This window comes from Anser cygnoides, chromosome 1, assembly GCF_040182565.1.
Source record: "Anser cygnoides isolate HZ-2024a breed goose chromosome 1, Taihu_goose_T2T_genome, whole genome shotgun sequence".
NCBI classification, from domain to species: Eukaryota; Metazoa; Chordata; class Aves; order Anseriformes; family Anatidae; genus Anser; species Anser cygnoides.
In genome coordinates this window covers 36808976-36829894 of record NC_089873.1, presented here as the reverse complement: position 1 = coordinate 36829894, position 20919 = coordinate 36808976, and the positions used below count along the sequence as shown (strand labels likewise).

General features: G+C 38.5%; 1 protein-coding gene across 3 annotated transcripts in view; it reads right to left on the bottom strand.

Annotated features, from left to right (window-relative positions):
* The window catches only part of SRGAP1 (SLIT-ROBO Rho GTPase activating protein 1), a 151509-nt gene that overhangs the window by 30221 nt on the left and 100369 nt on the right, over positions 1 to 20919 (bottom strand). For 2 of the 3 annotated variants that reach the window (XM_066992485.1, XM_048065364.2), the window contains exons 7-13: positions 14671 to 14892; positions 13777 to 13878; positions 10822 to 11019; positions 10617 to 10701; positions 6298 to 6325; positions 3784 to 3886; positions 65 to 125 (exon numbers count right to left, since the gene is read on the bottom strand). In XM_066992485.1, coding sequence (XP_066848586.1) covers positions 65 to 125; positions 3784 to 3886; positions 6298 to 6325; positions 10617 to 10701; positions 10822 to 11019; positions 13777 to 13878; positions 14671 to 14892 — 799 coding nt within the window. Of the gene's footprint in view, positions 1 to 64; positions 126 to 3239; positions 3274 to 3783; positions 3887 to 6297; positions 6326 to 10616; positions 10702 to 10821; positions 11020 to 13776; positions 13879 to 14670; positions 14893 to 20919 lie in introns of all 3 variants that reach the window. The other variant, XM_048065365.2, reaches the window with a different exon arrangement.

Genomic DNA, 20919 nt, shown 5'->3' with positions numbered 1-20919 from the left:
CATCATGCACAACATACACAACTAAGTTCAGTAATGAAATGACATAACATATTTCATTGCTTACCATACAAATTGATAAATCTGATACAGCTTTCCACAATGAGAGGAATGACTTGTCCTGAATCCTGGAAAAACAAGAGCAGAAAGAGTGTACTGCAGATGTGAAAAAGGAAACCTCCCTACTCTGGAATGAATGTGAAAATGGGTTTTCTTGGTCAATCCAGATGGACATACAGTGCTGCCAAAAAAACACATAAGAAAATATATAATTTCTAACAGAATTCTCATCCCATTTAGGGAGGGAGGGAAAGGAACAGGTGAAGAGAAAAGATTAAGGTTCTTAATGAAAATCATTGAATCAGGAAATTCACAAACTTCATTCTCTAACTCTGCCACTGTATCCGGCTAACACTGTATGTGACATCTAAGCTCATGCATTTATTTTAGATTTTTGAAGCAAAATGAGTTAAAGCAGTGAATTTGCCTTTAGTTTATTATTAACAATAATACTCCATGATGAAGACGATCCTTCTGCATTCATTTAACTTACCCCTTTTTTTCCCTAGGGGAGAAAATCTTACATGGGCCTAATTACACAGGGTCTAATTCCTGGAGGTGCTCTTTTTTTTTTTCTTTTTTTTTTAGCTAAAAGTTACTGACGATAAACAGAAGACAAAGCCTTTCCTGGACCTGCTGGACTATCAGAAAAGTTCTTGGAGATGAGCTACCCAATGACACTGCATGGAGTACTTACTACCTGTCTCCCTCCTCACCTCCCTCCTGATTTGTGTATCCTAAAATACAGCAGATGATGTCTTAGCACATTATTTCAGGCTGCACTAACTGTGGTAATACACTGCATGGTGAACTGCAGCCACTTTGAGTTAGGAACATTGATCAGCTGCCCCTTCAGCACAAAGGCATTGGGAAAGGGAGGTCACAGCCTGCTCCTCCCCACCTTCAACTGGCAGAGCTCATGAAGCAAAGCTCTTGGTCTCGGTCATGGTACAGCAGCCAATTTATAGGTACATCTCCAGTTAAACAGAGGTGTTTTAATAAAGGAGAAAAAATGCTAGTGGTGGTAGGGGGAGAGGATGACTACACACCGATTTTCAGTGAACTGTCTTTTTCCTTCAAACTGCTCATTTTCCAGAAGAACCATCATGGTCCTTCAGTTGTGTGTTTCGGCACTTTAAAAAATGGCTATTTTACCCTATGCACATTAATGACTACAAGTCATCAAATATCTATTAGAGATACAAATCATATGATTAAAATTATGCTTGTGTTGGAAAAAAAATACTGTTTCATAAATAATAGGTACCTTCAAACTTCTCATCTTAGAAGCTATAATTTTTCTTTCCAAATGAATTTCAAATATGTAAGCGCTCAGAGAATTGACTAATTCATTTGAAAGTTTAATATAAAACCAGTCTGTATTATAAAATCATGAATTCAAAGGCACCCTGTAACTCAGAATACACATTTCTTCTTACTAGTCCTTCTAATTTTCATGCTAAATTACACTAGCAGGAAGTTTATGAATTAAGCCCAAGTAGATGAAAAGCCAACTGCTAAAAAAAAAAGCGTTTGAAAAATAACACACACTGAAGCAATGAAACAATGTGATTCCTGAGGCAACCTAACTCCTGATTTTCTGTGTACTGCATATTGTTTTACTGGGGTTTACAAAAAACTGTAACAGTAATTATGCTATTTAAGTTGTGGCTTGTTTATCTTTTAGATCAAAACCTAGCAAACACTGGTTAGCCAAGAACCACTAGTATCCTTCTGTTTGAGTAGTGTCATGATTCAGTAAGAGCTGAATAAAAAAACAAACAAACACGGAACAGGTCAGTTGCTAAATGAGGAATACACACTGTCATCTTCACAGACCAATGAGCACTCTGGCCCTCCACAAAAGCACAGTATTAGCAACATGCCCAACATGCACCCGTATCTCCTGTTAGTACACTGGTTCGTGCGATAAATGTAAAGCCTCTGAAGAGATGGTGTTTGCAGTAAGAAATTACGAGTATATTACTTTCTTACTTGTTTCTTGGGGGAATCTGCTCAGAACCACATACAACTTCATAGTTAAGAGATTCCTTTAAATAACGTAAACCAAAAATTTTGGATTTGGGATTTAATGACAAGAAAAAGTTTGAAGTAACAATCTGTGTTGGTGAAATTCAAGAACAGTGAACCTACTGCTACTGTGAATTTAATCTGATGTGTGTAGTCAGCGACTGCATGTTTGGGACTAATTATTGTATCTTACGATGCAAAAACGGAACAAAAAGCAATTTGCTGTGATACTGTATTTCACTAGCTGTAACCCCTTCTTGCACGTCAGAATGACACATCCCTATGAGGAATGACCTGTTCTTTGTGCAGGGATGACTTCCTAGGTTAGCTCCCACACTGCCAAATCTGTGATAAGGCTACCTACTTTTTCCTTTTGAAAGACTACGTAGAACTTTCTCTGCTGGCAAGTAAGCTCTGTCACTCTCACTGCCATGTAGTACAGCCCTCTTCAATGTGAGAGAAAACGACAAGGTAGCATTTCTCCAAATTTCCTCTGTTCTTCCCTAATCCAGGGGCTTTTTGCTGTGGATTTTTTTTTCTTACTTTCTCCCTTGAGCAAGAAACCATTCATGATATTAATCTCTGGCCCCATGTGATGATTTCCTGGAAGTCTTTGCACAACACATCACCACCAGCATAATAATAATAATAGTTTTTCCACATAGTTGTATTGAGGCTGGCTGAAAGCTCAGTTCAAAGACAGCTAAACTGCTACGGTGCCACTGAGCACAGAATTTGGTCTGCAAAATATTTGCTGCTAACTATGCTGCGCAGAAAGAAAAAAAAAGGCACATATAACATTCAAATTCAGTTCACAGAGCTTGCAGTCAGGAATTCCATTCATTGTACTTATAAATGTATTGCTACGTATTTTTTGAAGCTTGCTTTCTTTTATCTTTGTCAGCCGGTCTCCAAAACCACTAACTGACTGTGATGGGGAGGTGTTTGTTAATGAATAAGGGAATATCCATCATTTAAGACTACAATCACTCCACAGTTACGCCACGGTTCAGTTTTGCCTGCTGTACTCGTAATATCATTTCTTAATGCAAACTTCCCCCTTCAGCTTAGTGAAAGAACTAATTTTGAGCCAGGCGTGAATGAAACCCGAGAGTGAGGCAGAGATGGTTCTCTTTTCACCAGAACTATACCTGATGTCTTGTGTGAGAGTTCCTTCGGCCTCGGCTAGACGCATTATTAGAAATAAAAGTATGAGAAAGAAGAAGATAGTAAATACAGCAAAGATATAAGATCCGTAATAGTGGTGATCACAATTTCACGCAATATAATAAATTCCTAAAGTCAAAGGAAATCAAAAGCTGGATATCAAACCCAGGCTAATACTGCTTTTTCACAGACTTTGAATATTGAATGTAACTGAAATGGCAAGCCAGAAACTGTGCCAAGTTGTGGGGTACACCGCTATTTCCCCTATCTTCTAAATGATGCTGTTTCCTAATAAAACCAGGCTGCCAATCCTATCCCTACTTGATTAACAGAACTGTAGGAAGACTATTGTGAGAAATGAATCCTCCTCTTTCCCTCTGACTTCAGGAAGTATTATATTGATCAACTGGGAAAGAAAAGAGCCCCAGGACAGACTTAAACATAATGATCTGCCTCAGCTCACGTGAGGCCGTGACCATTATAGTAGGAAGTGTTGAGATCAGCCACTCCAGTGGCTGGTGCCAGTACCTTGATGAATGACTCCAAATCACCATTAAACAACTTAGCACTATATTGTGATCGGGGTCTGGGCTTCCTGTGTTTCTGGGGCTTAGGGGGAAGATTTGGAGGCCTAAGGGAAGGGAATATGATTACTGAGCAAGTAGAATTAAGTCATACAATAAAACGAAATGTCTGTAAAGTCACGGCAAAACAACAGAGCATTGTAAAGGGAGAAATAAACACATTACTTATCAAGCAAAGACTTTCCATCAAATTTAACTGTAACACAATGATTAAAGAGTGAAGAACTCCCCCATTAAAAATGCATTACTTATGGATAAATACTGACATTCTTTATGAATACCCGTTTCACAGTTTTACCATACACATTTATTCCAAACAATGCACAACTGGAATGGCCATTTCTTGTCACTGTCATGCATGAAACGTGCAGCCAACACTGGAATTCACGCTGCCAGCTGCGGCAGAACATGGGGCACTTGAAGCACCTCAAGCAGAAAAGTTGCTACCTGCCGGAGCAGCTTCAAATTCAGATTGAAACTGCTCAGCACGCTCCCAAGATGCTTCAAAACCAAACTCTGCATTTTCAACTTGAGCCAGCAACAGTACACAGCTTTAACCTTCCACATACAACCATCAGCATCTTTACACAGGGAAAGAAACACTTTGCAAATTAGCTAAAGGAATTAAAAGGATGTTATCAACGTAGAACAAATAAACAAAACCAGTATAGCAGAAAAATAAAAGAAAGAACACACAAAACTTTGGTATGCAAAACATTCATCTTGCATGTTACATGTTACGCATGTGATGACTATGACTGACAGAGATTACAGGAAATAAATATTCTTCTTTTTTTGTGAGTGTCATGGCACTCCACATGCCAACAGCTTCTCTAGTTCTCCTGCATCAGCAGGCCAATGTTTCTATGGCTTCCTCAGGAATCAGTAAAAAATTACAAGGTTTTGGGGAAACAGTAAGGAGCACTACTTTAAATCATAAAACATAAAGTGGTGGGACTCTGGTCCATTCTTGTACTACCTGCTATTTAATTTAAACTCATCTTTAAGAATGCCCTCTTCCCTTCTACATTTTAACTTTGATCTTGAAGAACATTATCATTTGCATGTCTTACAGACTGGAAACTTAACAACCCTGGGGTAACAGATAGGTCTTACCCAGAGTGGGGAAACTGGTCCCAAGGATCAGATGGGGAGGACCTTCTCCCTCAGAGCTTCTTTTACTAAGTGACCAGGTGTGGGAAGACAGGAGTTAAGAAGGCTTCAAGCTGTTCCTTCACTTTACTAAGGTAAAATCATTGCCTAGATCCATCGTTTTCTTTCTGCTTACAGAACAAGGAATTTAGGATGAGGTGAGCCTGATGAGTCACTTAATTTGGAGTCAGGAAATAACATTTTTTTCATTAGGCATAAGCTTGCTGACTTCCATGTACTGCTGGTAGCATCTGGGGTCAGAGTTTAAGTCTCAAAATTAATGTCAGCAATTGGGAAGAATGCTCCAATTTGTCACCACTTTTCAACGGTGGTCATGTAGGGAAGGAAGGTGAGTAAGTCCAGCTGACGGAGCTGAAATGGACCATGAGTCAGTGGGAAGAGGAAGAAGGGAGCTCTGAAGCCTGTAGAGATGTTCCCAGGAATATGGGGGCCAGACAGAAGAAAATATACAAAACCAAGTGGTCTAGCAAATGCAGAGCCAGAGCTTGATCCAAACTTCTTAGCTGGAAGAGCAAAACTTCTGTTCTTTTTTTTTTTGGTTGTTGTTGTTTTGTTTTGCTTTGCATTGTTTTTAATTCAAGATAAGGGGTGGCAGCAAAGTCATTCCTACCCAGGAAACAAAAAGTAGAAAGAGAAGGCATTGAGCAAGGATGTATTGACTGGAAAGGGCAGGGAAGAGAGAGACCAGGAAGGTTAGTCTGGATGTTCCTGCTCCCAGCAGTACGGGAAAGGTGGTGCCCAGAAGCAGCAATACAGGAAAGCGGCAGCTGCAAACTGACAGTCTGATACCCTCGGGGTTGCAGCGTGCTTGTCTGTGTTTATGTCTGGAAGCAGCCTCACAGGTGTGGCATTACACAACCAAAATGTATGTCCTGAACAAAGCGGGGAGACCTAACACAGTCTCCCTTCTCTTCTGTGAAGGTGTAGACCCATTTAAGTATCAAACACATGGATACTGAGGGAAACAGGTATTTTCTTCTGAACTGTGCATTCTGCTCAGTAAAGATATATTTTTTTTCCTAGCACCAAAAATCCACCTGCAATGTCCAAATTCACAAATATTTTCAATGATTTCCCTGCTTCTCCCACCACTGACACTGGCCTAAGCAGCTCACAAGAATGCCGAAATGTTAAAATGCTGAATGTTAAAACACACAGTGCCTGTACACAATTTAAGTAACAACAACAATGTTACACATCATTAGGAACTTGCTTTTACGTGTGTGATTTCTGTTTTATTTTCCATTTGTAGCTCTCTAAACCAAGTTAAATAAAAATGTCTTACCTTGTTGTCATGTATTCAGCCCTGTGACCTAGAAAAGTTGAATAAACAGGAAACAAAAATGTGCATGTTTTAGGTACATCTTCGGTTGTTTGTATCTAAATTATGCTTGGTAAATTGCTTTTAACCCTAACGTTCACATTACCAGCAAAAGATAGACAATTATACAACTAATAAGGCAATACGGTTATCTACCATCTCCACAGCTGCATTTAAAATCCAAACACAATCCATGTTATGGAACAACTTCTAAGAACCCTGCGCACTATAAAGGATCATTTGATACTGTAAATAATTTGAAGCAAAACTCCAAACAATGCCTATTGGTTTTGCGAATGTATTTTTGTTGGCTAAATCAGTATAGAGATAGAGCTGCACCAATATTAGATTACATTTCCCTTGGTGCCTTGTGCCTAAACCTGTTCAGTGCAGAAAATGCAAAGCTCTGGACATCAGTGGCTTGCTGCTGAAAGACTCCTTTTCATTTGTGTAACTGCAGGAAAAAAATACAGCACTATCACTGGGAAATTATGCAACACAGACATAAGAAGAGTGACAATTGCACAGAATTGTACAGAAGCAAATACTGTACTCCAGAAAGGTTCATGGATAACATTTGCAGAACAACAGACCAGTAAGTCAGGCACATGCCCCATGTAAATGCACGATAATGAAAAGCAAAATAATCAAATAGTAGGATGGTCACGGTATGGTAAGTTCCCACTGGTCTTGTTTTCCGAAAGGGAGATTGCACCCTATAAATTTACTAGAATTCTTTGAACGTGTCAGTAAAATACTGGGTAAAGGAGAATCAGTGGAATTAACTTCTTCAGAAATTCAAGGTCCTCTGATAAATGTCTTCACAAGAGGCTAATAAGTAACTAAACAGCTATGGATTGAATAGCAAAATATTATCACTGATCAAGAATTAGTGAAGAAAAGGGAAACTGAATGGAATTAAATGGTCTATTTTCATCATGACAAAAGTGTAATGGTCACTTACTCAAGCCTTCCCATCAGAACCACTTATGTAATACATTTACTGAAGTCTTAGGGATATCACAGCAGCTAAGGAGGCAGAAAATTGTGCAAATAGCTAAAATACTTTTTTATCGAGTCCTGACAAAATTGTGAAGCCCTTCAGAAGTGTTTATCAATGCTAGGGAAGAAGACACACAATGGCAAATTGAAGTCAGTATTGACAGGTTCAAATAACAGATATTAGGGAAGGAAGAATTAAATACCTATGCAGCTAGCAGAACTACAGATAAGTATGCTGACTCGGAAAATCACTCTGAGCATCACTTGGACTAGCTCTAACATCCCTGTTCAGTTTGAAAGTGACATCAAAAAAATTTGTAATACTGCAAAAAGAATAAAAATCAGTGATATGCAAAAATAATATTATCTGGCAATCTCCTGGTGCACATGAAATACTGCTCAGTACTGAATACCCTCCTCTGAAAATATATTAAGCTCTTGGAAAAAAATCTCTGGCATTGATAAAATGTGCAAAGTTTGTTGGCACTTATTTTACAGTGGTGAAAAAAAGGGATAAAGATGAGTATGTTTAATAATGAATGACATGGAAAGGGAAAATCAGGAACTTCTCCCTGCTCATACAACCAAGGGAAATTCACTGAGACTAAGAATTCCAATAGTAAGTGCTAGTTAAACAAAAGATGTTACAAATCCCAAGTCTGGAGGTTTTAAACACATCTCTGATATTTAATAAATGAGGGTAAAAACTATCTGGGACACAGAGTCAATTTCTTTTACAACTGCTTATTCTCTTCTTGCATTTCTCTTTGCTTGGTTCAATAGATGTGCCTTGGGTCTGAATTAACATGGATATAAGTGTGCTTCCTATGTATAGTATCAATTTTGTTTGAGTATTCCTCATTTACTGTTCCAAATTTGCACATGCATACTCAGCACAGAGCATTTTATCTACCTTCCTTGTGCAGATCATGAAAATGCATCTGCAGTGTCCATGAACAGCAATGGATTGGAGTAACTAGATGATCAGCTGGAACAGAATCCAAATGCTGTCAGTGCTGTGGACACCACACGCTTTTGAACAAAAGCAAGAGAGGGTGCCAAAGAAAATTACTGTTCAGACCATCCTCTTCCTCTCCTCGTTCTCGTCTCCCCTCCATCTCCCCCCATTCCCCCTGCATTACTTAATTTGGCACCCTGTGTTATTTGTCAGCTGTCTTGCTGACATGAAAGGTTCCAGAAGAGGCAGTCTGAGTGGAGCAGGGGAGCAGTTAGTTCACTTCCTAAAAAGAAATATTTTCTACACTAGCTACTAGTAATAATGTTTGTAATTTTACTGTGATTCTACCCTTTCAGTTATCCCTATTCAAGGCATGCACAGAATCCAGGTCTTCCTTCCCAGGCATGTGTGCTGTCATGCAAGACATACCTCAATAAAGTGGGGTACCCAAAATTTTTTACCTATAATAATGGTGGCTTTTGCTCCAAATATCAGCTTTGAATGTGCATTTATACATTTGGGATACTATTTCTATGGCGTGATGATAGAATAATAACTATGTTCAAAAACACTGTGGGCAACAGAAATAAACGACTTGGGGTTACAGCTGGCTGGGTCAAAGGGAATGCTCCAAACAAAATGGCCCAAGCATGCCCGAACGGCCCAGAGTCTGACAGCAATTTATCACTTAAGACATCCTGCTGAGCAGTTTTTCTTTGGATTTCCTTTGATACTGCTCTTTCCTTACTTCTTTCCAACATGCATTCCGCAAAGGATCCTACTGCCTTTTATTCTTCTCCCTTCAGTAAATGATCATGTATTTTACTGGGCTTCCAAATAAAAAATATTTACTTTATTTTTCCAAATATATTTTTGTGAGCATTTGGAGGAAAAATTTCCTCATTTTTGACCAACAGAGCTGCACATTTTTTGTGGGAATAAACTTCTCAGCACTTGGAACCAAATCCTACTAAATTAAAACTTCTATGAGAAAGAATATAACATAATTAGCTGTCTGAAAACAGTTAGTATCTTCTACAGTCCAGCCCTGCAAGAAAACACTGCTTATTTCATGCTTAGTCACTCCCTGGACAAGGGCTTTGTTTGGGTCATAGCCACAGAAATGTTAATAGCTGTTTAGGCACCTCCACAACTGGATTTTTGGATCTGGTGTTTTATATTAAAAGCATGAAGATTGTCTGATTAACAACACATTTTTTTGGCAGTAAAAAGAAAATAAATTGACATATCCTGTTACTCTTCAGAGAAAAAGTTTCCTTTCTCGTGTCTGAACTTTGAATTACAGTCTTTAACCTTCAGGAGAGGATTTTTATTCTTTGTGGTGTAATACACTTCCTCTCAAGTCTGTAGCACTCTGTGTGGCATGTGGTATGATTCTCCTTTTCCCTTTGGTCCATAAGGAAGTGCCTGCTGGGAGGGCTGCTAAGAGGTGGGCTGGAACTATGCATAATGCCTGATTCATTACTGTCCCAATTCTGTTTTACTTCCTTTTAATTATGGGAATCTGCTCATTTGGTTTGCATTTTAAGATGTATTTTTTAAAAATTATGGAGTGTGTTCAGGACAATGGATAATTCTCTGTCATCATAATTTGTAAAAATTCAAATAATCGTACATGCAATAACAATAATCAACAGGTACAGAGCTATGCATTAAGTTTTCATTCATTCCAATTCACAATGTGAAAATACTTTGTAGAATCCCACATCAATTAAGTCTGTAAGAGTCTCACTACTGAAGTAGGTGAGGAACTACAGTGAGGTCAGGATTTAACCTATTACCTTTCATAAAAGCTTCACTGAGTTGTAAGACTGCAAGAAGGACATTCTTGTCCATGTGTCAGAAATGTTGCACTAGCGTGTCTATTGTTAGATACGCATCCTGATAATTTTGCATGCTTAAAAAATGTCACTTTCGTCTAACTCTTAAATAAACCCCAAGTCAACAGAAATCATTGGGAAGTAGAAACAGTGCATTTATCACAGCTCTTAAATCACCCTGCATTGACTGTGTTAGCTCTCCTTTCAGACATGAGATTTTTCATTCAACAGTTCCATCTCCAAATATAGCCATTTGTCTAAACATATGCACAGTGGAAATAAATATCCGTTGTAGAAATACATTTGATTTAGGGTGTGCAGACTTATCACTGCATCAAAACTATGACTGATTAAAAATCAAATCTATGCTTAGTGGACAATTGAGCTTTAAGCTCTGTCACTTTCTCCAGCATACATCCTGAATTTCAGGTGGTTCATTGTATAGTCTGGAATCACTTTTAGGTTTATTGTGCGATATTTACCTTCTCCAAGTGTCCTCTGCAGCAAGTCATGCTTTGCTTGAAGTTTTGTGATGAGATTACTACCTTCCAAATATTCTCTGAATTTCTGTAGAGATGAAGATCAATCTATTATTACGTATGTGACTTAAATTCCAGGAATTTCTGCACAATGTTTACTTCAGGTGTTTGAACTGTTATCACATGAATGAGGAAGCAACCAACATACCATGAAATAGAATTGCTCGGTTTCCTGCTGGTTAGCTCTTCTTTTTGCAATGCTAGGCTTACTCAGATATGTCTCAGAGACCGTGGACTTCACAGACTCTGTTGAGCGACTGTGCTGGAAACATTCTGACACATCGTAGTCTTCAATGGTGACCATATCTTGTATTGTTTGCAAGGTAGCCTCTGTTGTTTTCTTAACCTGGTGTTAAAAAAGCACATCTTAATAAATGGAAAGATAAACATGTACCAGAACAGCTTAGAATGGAAGCTCATTACTTAAACGAATTCTCTGGCACGCTTGCCCAAACGGTGTTGTGTAAACATGAAAAATTAAATGTACTAAACCAGATATCTGTGTAACACAAAAATCACATCATTAGGCTTCACATCTAGTTCTCTGCTTTACCATGGTATACAATTCATAAACATTGATGTACTCTTGTGTTGACTGTATGTGAGAGAAATGTGATATGATTTTATAATGGTCCCTAATTCGGGGCAACAGGAAATAGAGATGACAGGCTGTGCTGAAGGGTTAACTCTTCAGCATATGGCTGAATCTGCTAGTTTCAACATATATATTAAAGGATCTGGCTAGCAGAATGTGTTCTTCCATGTTAAAAATCCATGGGACTGTGCTGTGGTATGAAGGACAATGATGTCTGGACACAGCTGGAGGAGAGGGCTGGCAAAAGAATATTTTACACCAGTCTCACAGCACTTCCTATGGAGCACAGTCATGATGGAAACCTGGGGATGGATGCCTTGGAACAGAGGATGCAGTGTTTCCACTAGTGGTGGAATAAAAGTAACTGGCAAGATTGACAAGGATGTAATTTACCTCCAAGTTCTGCTTTTCAAGACTCTCTTTAGTAGAGTCAACTGAATCATGCACACTTCTACACACACTTCCAGTGCAGGAAAATAACCTTGTGCCTGCCAACATGATTTCTCCCTCTATGTCCTTACACTTACTGGTGAAAAATATCTTTCTTGTTCCTTTTGTCTTTGCTACCTTGAGATGCTTTCTAAATTCAAGTGTTTTTTCTTTGTTTGTTTGTTTTTTTAGAGACTACCATACAAATATAACAGGCATTACTATTTTGTTCTAGGCATTCAAGACATGACATAGAATGAGAAAAACTCAAATCCCAAAAGCTTATCAAAAAAGCACACACAAACACAAAAACATCCCTGTACTTTAATTTAGGAACAGATACCCATTTAAACTGAGGGCCTTTAACACTGCCTTAAATTGGATAAAAGTTCAATTTATACCCACGGTGGGGCCTCTCTCTACTGCTGGAGCAGAAGAAAGAGAATGGCATTGTATTTCTGTAGTTTACAAAAAATGTATTTTGCTAGGTGAGCTATTCCCATGCCAGGCATTCAGTACTCCTGTTTATAAATAGCTGCAGATGAAAGCATAACAGATTTTGACTCAGCTACCACAAAAGACAGTCCAAATTCCTTTGACCTTCAGAAGTAGCAATTTGGGGACTGGACAGAGGGTGGTCACAGAAGACAGTAAGTGTGCTCAGTGGCTTTCTGCCACAAAACTATACGCTATAACATGCCAAAGAAATATATGCCCTGCAAGTTTTCACTGAAGCACTCGCAAAATATAGAACTTAGTACTATAACCACATGGACAGGTAAAAGATGAAGTTTCCAAACATCTATAAAGCAGGCAAGGATCTACATGCCGTAAAAAGAAGCCAAAGGAAATTCTATACTCTGGACAAGTGAAGCATTCATACACATATCAGTATCTGTAGGTAGTTAAACATACAACACCTGAACCAGCTGAACAAGTAAGGCTTCCAGAAACGTAGACCTTTGAGACACTTGATGTTAATTCCTAAATTGTACTTCTTTTAACATCTCTGGAACTGCCTCCAAATTCAACCCATTTGACCATTTTGTAACAGGCATGAAAAGTGGTAGTTTTATATCTGATGCATATTTAACCTCCTAAGAAAAGGCTAAGTGCAAATTCTGTGGTTTTCCATGTTTATCACATCCACAAAGTTGGCTACCAAAGGAGCCTCTACATAGTACTTTGCCAGTGATCTTCAAAATTAAGTTCTACGCCAGGGTAAATGGGTCTCAAGAAGTAGTGTGAGGTGATGGGCATATGAATATGGGAAAAAAATCAGCCTGTTTCAACTCTCTCAACTCTTTTCAGTTCAATGGTTCTCTAAAACTGGACAGAACAGTTATCAGAAGAACCAAGTGATTTCAATAACTCAAAAGAGCACTAACATCTAACATTTGAGTGTCTGGAAGCAAACGTTTGGTTAAAAGAAAAAAAAAAAGAAGAAAAAAGCACCATCTAAAATACAAGAAATTCTTTAAGAATCAGAACTACTGGATGAAATATGTGGGTAAATAAATACAATCATTAGGAAAAAAAAAGATCAGGTGTTTTTCTCTCTGTTGAAAGTTATTTACACAGTAAATTTATTTTCATATTTTCATATAATTATTCACATGATTGATAAATAAAAGTGTGAAAACAGACTAAAATAATTTTGGAGACAGATGTATAGAAGCATATGAATATACATATGTTTTAGCTGAAACTGAATTACCTCAAACCTCTCCTGAAAAGGACAATGAACAATACATACGTAGCCAACACATGTTGCTGTTTCGTTCTGGTTTGTTAGTATACTTGGCTCAGGCAAACAGCCATGCTTACCACAAGCCAAATCCTGCATTCTTTTACATCCCCTGAAATGTCTCCAACAGAAAAAAAAAAAAGGTATATAAGAAGCTTTTTCAGTCACGGTTCTAACTTAGCATATTTGTCAGTATTTGTTTTTAAAATTAGGACGGCTCATATAGATTGAAGCCATTTTACTGTCGTTTACGTGCTTCTGACAAGGTAAAAAACACTGCATCTTCCTGAAAATGGTGTCCGATGCATAGCTCATGCATACAGAGACCTTACCTCCTCATTTTCAATTTTGAGAGTGGCCAGCCGTGACTGTAGCTGCTGATACCTAAGCATAAGCTCTGCTTGCACAGGTTGCTGGGCAGTGACTTGACAAACCTAATAAAGAATCAGAAAGAGCTGTGAGATACAAAGAAGAAAAAAATTCAGGTCTTTGGTTGCTCTCCTTAACATGAGGTGAATTCCCACCAATGCCATTAAAATGTAATAAAGCAGACAATAAAATGTAACCATCTACATTTAAAGCATTTATATGCCACAAGGTGTGGAACTACACACCCCATTTTAGGACTACAGAGCACAGCCCTGTTTGTATGGCTGCTCTGTGTTGCTTTTCTGTCATACAGAAATGCAAACCCTGGAGTTGCCTTCCTGTAAAGATGTACACAGGTGATTCTGTGTTCTACTTTGCTACTGGCCTTTGGAATACAAGAGCAGGGCACAGCTGGCGAACCCTGTACTCTTGAAATCTCCAGATGATAAAATGGAGAACAAAGGGAAAGGGCTGCATTTCAGTGGGCCCAGCTTGGAGATCTGCAGCTGCTCTCAAATAACAATCACAAGTGCTGTTACAGGAGAGAGAGGTAATGAAAACATAAAGTCACTACTTACATTGGTGCTGGACTGAGCACAGGCTGGCCAGCAAATCTTCTGGATATGTCATAATGGGTAATACAGAATACAATAACACACAACACCTTTTATTTGGGAACTCTGAAGAAGCTCAGAACAGCACTGCAAGTTTTGCAAAAGGTTATTGCTTATCTACTTGATTTTAGGTAGCAATAGCAGCTGTTACCATTCTGTGTCTTTGTTAAAGGGGATAAAATTTCTATCCTGGTATACAGGAAGAGCAATAACCACTGTGGGGATATTTGTCACTATACAGACCTCATCACCCATATGAGACTGGAACTCAAATTTCATTGGCGGACAAAAAGCAGTGGGGTACATTTCCATGAATCTCTGCTTGTCACTTCGTGGCTCCAAGCTGTCAACTGCATTTTCAATGATGTCTAGTCCCTCATGCCTAGAAGTTTCAAGGTTATACTCCGCAGAAAGATATGTTCTTAGGGCTCTGTTCAGACTTGCGTGGTATCCAAGATCACAACACTAGTAACAGAAAAAAGAGAGAAGAAAACCAGTTAAAAGGCAAGAACACCATTCCAATACACAAAATCATAAATTATCACTAAAATTTTATGTCCAGAAATTTTCTGTCTTCAAAGTATTTTACAAAATATCTTGTACATCAAAACACAGTATTAGGGTCAAAACAGTAAGCATTTAGTATCCTCATTTTATTGCAAAAACTAAAGGACAGTTTTAGAAAAGAGATCAAGTGTACAAGTACAGCAATATGTTTGCATTTGTTTATCTGATACAGATGTGCAATGACTGCATTTACATAGAAAAGTTCTGGGATAGCAAGAAGTGGGCTTTATAGTATTATTGTCATATGTAAGCCTCAGATAATCGATTAAATATATCTTGATATACCTAAGCATGTAAGTCAATGCTAGCACCTAACTGAAAATGAATCAGTTCTTGCTAACCATGTATGTGCCACAACAAAAAAACAAAACAAAACAAAAACCCACAACTGCTTCCCACATTAGTGACTCAAAGCCCACCCAGCTCCAACCCCCTGCTGTGGGCAGGGACACCTCCCACCAGCCCAGGCTGCCCAAAGCCCCATCCAGCCTGGCCTTGAGCACCTCCAGGGATGGGGCATCCACAGCTGCTCTGGGCAGCCTGTGCCAGGGCCTCACCACCCTCACAGTAAAGAATTTCTTCCGAATATCTAATTTAAGTCTATCCTCTTTTAGTTTGAAGCCATTACTCCTTGTAGTCAACACACTCCCTGACACAGAGTCCCTCCCCAGCTGTCCTGCAGGCCCCCTTCAGGCACTGGAAGGCCGCTGTAAGGTCTCCCTGGAGCCTTCTCTTCTCCAGGCTGAACAACCCCAGCTCCCTCAGCCTGTCTCCACAGGAGAGGTGCTCCAGCCCTCTCATCACCTTTGTGGCTTTCCTCTGGACTTGTTCTAATACTTCCATGTCCTTCTGGTGCTGAGGGCCCCAGGACCGAACACAGCACGCCAGTGAAATCATTGCCATCGATGCAATGACAACAGTTTAACATCCTTTCCCCCGACAGTACAAGCGTACTTACTGTAAACACCTTATTTCCCATGCTGAGACAGAGCCAGCAATACACATCATTACTAAATGCAGAGTCATAATTTATCTCTTTTATTTCTAGGGATGAGAATAACCCTGGAATATAATTGAAATCTAATTGGTAAAATGTAAATTGTGTTTGTTCCTGAATTTTAAACACCCTACATTTGCATTATTCATTATCAGTTAATATTTTAACAGAATGGCTGCGTATATTTTTAAAACATTGCAGCAGAAGTGTATCAAGTGATTGTTTTCTTAGTCCCCTCTTCCCCCCATTTAGTAGTATCTTAATAGTAGAGATGCTATTAAAGATAATAGTATCTTTAGCTTGTGCTCGGTGAGTTTCCAGGTAATGGCAGGAACACTGCAAACCTCTTTGGCACCCCCACACTGGAACACCAGTCTGCTAACAGCTGTGTACAAAGCAATGTTCTTTATTTGAAAAGTGTGTTTAGGCTTGACTCAGTCCAGGGTCAAACTGACCAGAAATCTGTTGGCAAACAGTCTGCAGCAGATGAAAATATCCAAAATTTCTCATCTCATAGGGTGTCTGCAGGAAATTGCTGCAGTTTTAGGAGAGATTTGTTCCAGACAGAGGACAATACCTGTCTAGGGCAGTCAGGGAGCACACTGCCTCTGCCTACCTCCATCCCTCCTGGGTGCCCAACCACAACTTAAAATCTTTCCCTGCAGGACTCAAGAGCAAAGTGATGCATTTGGGTAAACAAGTAGTTTGAATTCAGTTGACTGTATACCACGTTTATATGCATCCCTCCCTCACAGCTATTACAAACCCTTACGACTCATTAGGAATCATGTTTCCTTCCCTTTCCTCTTCCTTACTGAATAAAAGAGAAAAAGGCAGAGAGACAGAAAGACAGACACCTGCACAAGGGTAGGAAAGAGAGTTTTCAACCTATTTAACATACCCAAACCTGTGTGTACAAGAGAAACAAACCACTACCTAAAAACTAGCTCTTGAACTATGTAAAGAAAAAGGAAAAAAGCTGTCATGTTCATTCAAATACACACAGCTTAACCTCTTTCTTTTGCATTTATACAATGGAAGTGTGTTTCATGTACTATAACAGCCACTCAAATTTTATATTAAAGCCCATCCATATTTCAAAGATACCCAGTCCCAAAAATATTGTTTCTAAAAGGAAAAATCTCATGGTGTTTTTCTCTTGTTCTGCGTCAAATCAGATCTCATATTTAATTCAGTATCGTTGATGAAAAAGACAGACTAAAAGTGATGATAAGAAAGTGGATCAGGGAAGCTGTTTTATTTCATGTGCATTAGTTTGAGAGAGACCTCAAGGAAGACTAAATTGAGAGGAAATACGAAATGGAGGGCAATGCTACATTTAGCATGGCCAACTATCCATGTGTTATAAAACTACAGGCATTTAGAGCCTGTATTTTGGCAGATCAATAGAAGTGTCACTGATTTACTATCATAGATGTGGGGGGTTTTGATACAGCTGTTTTACAAGTTGGAATATAACACTGCAGCCTTGCAGCTTTATGCAAGACCTCCACTGTTTAACCCCTAATCTACTCAGTAACTACCATCTGATCAGGAATGAAAGCCTTGGTTATTATTTGCAGGTGATAACAGCTGTACAGGGTAACAAATACTGCTTCCCAGCCATGAACAAGGATTCCTCCAGTGAAGCAGAATATCCTGCCAGACTAAGGCTTTTTTTTTTTTTCTTTTTTCAGTGCTAATGCCAGCAGAGCAAACAGGAGCAAAATCCAGAACCTGAACTAATGCCTTATGAGTGGAATTTAAAATGCCTGGATTTAGATTTTTACTTCAAAAAAATTAAGTAAAAGTAGAATTTGTATAAGCAATACTATATTTTTACAAGCAGAATTAAAAATTATAAGGCATTGCAACTCTTACTTCTGCCTGACAGAAAACTGAGAGACAAAGATATTCTTCACCTGGAAACAGCTCTGCCACAATACCAACTCACAGCTATTCGGAGAGTAGAGCACTGCTTTAATCTGCTAGTACTAGTAATGGTTTAGAGATGCACTTGCTTATTATTAAAATTAATAATGTAAGGTACTACTACTAAACTGCTGCCCCCCCAACGCTGGAAGAAAAAAAAACAACCACACAGCAACTTTTCAGGTATTGCAAAAAGGTAGATATGTATCCACTTACACATGCATGCACGTATACATGATTTTCAGGAAAAAAAATGTAGACCCAAAAGACTTGTAAAGCTCAAACGAGCAGCCACTGTTAGCCAAAAGAAATATGAATCCTTGAGGTTTGCTAATCAGCACACTAAGGTGACAGCCTGGATGGCTAGTAAGACCTATCAATCCATGGGCTAGAGAGATGAGATGTCAGTTGGTGCAGTAAGACATGAAGATGAGAAATGAGAGAATGAAGTCATAGACTATGAGTTTTATTGCATTTCAGGATTTGTACAGACTTTTGGTTGGGCAAAGTAGAGGGAGATGAGTGATGCATTTGGGATATGTGTAAAAAATTAATTTTGTAATTTGCATTTTATTCTTATTTGGAATTTAATCTGAAGCAGTCTCAAGAGCATTTACTTTCTTTATTGCACCCCAGAGTATATTTAGGCTTGAACAAAACAAACTGCAGTGCTTAGCACAGAGCTGCAACCAAACAACCAAGCTGATCTTCATTTCATTTCAGGAACAATAATAAAATTCTAATGCCAACGGAGACAGAAATTCATAAAAATGCCTTAACCTCTAAATAAGTCATGTTCTAATCTTCCCTCAAACACAGACATCAACATTCAAATCAAAGGGATCTGACTGTACATATCGTATTTATGAGAACTTATAATAAAGACTGTGAGCTGCACACGCTCTAGCCTCGTTTTAAACTTGCTTCTATGAATGATTAACAAAGAACCTTTACAGAATAAATTAAGTTTGTAACAGCTAAATAGTCTCTAACTTCCTAACCATCCAAAGCATGTAGACTGCAATTAGATATTTGGAAACTCCACTTTAAGGAAGATCAACACATAAACATTATATTTATTCCAGTAGCAGAACTACTGTGAAATTAGTTTTGATCAATATTTCCTAGCACTTACCTTCAGATCACATGCTAAGTCTGAAAAAAGTTCCTTACCTTCCTCTTATACTCAGATAAAACTAATAAACACAAATACATGGAACTCTTCAAATAAATGAGTAATAATTTGTGCCACATGGACAGATGTTGGTACTAACAGTCAGCTTAGCAGGGGTGTGTATGCTACCATTCCTCAGATCCACAATCTTAAAAAAAAAAATCTATGTATCAGACAAAGATTATTTAATTTAGCTAAAAAGCACTCTGCTACTTCCTACATGATACACATAAGGAGAAAAACTAATCCTGTCCTTCATTTGAACAAGATCCTACTACATATTCAAAAGAGAAGAAATATTCGACAGAAAATTCAAATTTCTCTAGAACAATATGGTGAGAACAGCAATACACTGTACATAATAAATCCTGCTTATCCCCTCTCTTCTCTGCAAATGTTGGTCCCAGCCTTCAGCTCATGAAATGCATTAAAGCATCTAGCTAAGACTCCAGTAATATTTTATCTTGCTTTTATCACAAGGGCTTAAGATGAACACCACATCATCATTTTAAGTCAGAAGCCCTGAGCTGTGTTAATGAAATGAACAAGTTGAACAGTTCAGACTGAGTTCATCTAAGGAACTGCAACTTAGGATTTTCCATATGAGCCTCACAAATCAAGTTGCAGTGGAAAAAAACCTTTAATAAATAAATAAATCCCACAACCATCCCCAATTTTGTTACGAACAGTTCACTGTGCTCCTCCATATATTTATCCCATTTTCATCAGACATATTTATCAGTAATGTAGGAAAACATTCAGTTTCATTTACGATCAACATCAACAGCTCAGGGTGATCTAAATCCCTTCCATGTTAACTGAAATTCAGACACAAAGGAGAAGTAATCCCCTTCTGCAACGAGAGAGAGAGTTCAGGGAAGCACAGAAAGGAAGGCAGGCAAATAAGGACAAAGTAGGGAGGGTAAAGAATGAAATAACCACCCCTGCTCTGAAAACTCAAAATCGTCCCATTACATTAGTAGATTTACAGAATGAGGTAGTCTGAATCGTTGTAACATATGGTCAGTGGGAAGTATGTCTCACATTCCAATGATATAACCCAAAAATCTTGCCAAGACTCTTGCATTTACAAAAAGTGTTTCCTCTGTCAAGTAGTAAACACTCTGTCTAGATATCAGTGCTTTCACGGAATATTCTGATTAAATACAAATGTCTGCAAGACACTTCCTTTAAAGAAGCTCACAGTCAGACTAAGTTGGCTCTGAAGCAAATTCTGGTTACACGTTTATAGACAACTCTTACAGAACAGTCATGAAAAGGGCATTTAAATTTTCCATTTAAATTCTTTAGAGAAGTGTAATTTCTAAAGCCATTTCACCAAAAGAATGTTATTCATGGCTTGGAAAAAGCCACTCAAAGTATGTATTGTTTTCCTGCATTAAGAAATATTGCAAAATGTAAATTTCTGTTAAAGAGTAGAGCTGTTAGAAAGCTCTAGTCTTCATGGTTGTGTAAATATCTTTTCAAACACTAACTCCAATGAGTGTTGTCTTTGCATATATGTACAGAGAGCTTCAGCTCGCTTCTCCTCACAATTCTTTGTGAAGCTCCAGGGCTGTGGTTTCTACAGCATTAACTGCTATGGCAAACTCTGTGAACATCACTGAAATCGGTAAGAACCAGGAACATTTTCCACTCTGAGAAAGTCTTGACAGAGTACGAACATACCCTGGAGACATTCACTGGGAAATGTGAGCTCTAAAAGAGAAGGCAAGAGAGAAGACTAAATCAGCATCTTTCCAGCCTCTGAAGGGGTAGGGGTTCCACAGGGGTCTGTACCGGGCCCACTGCTGTTTAATAT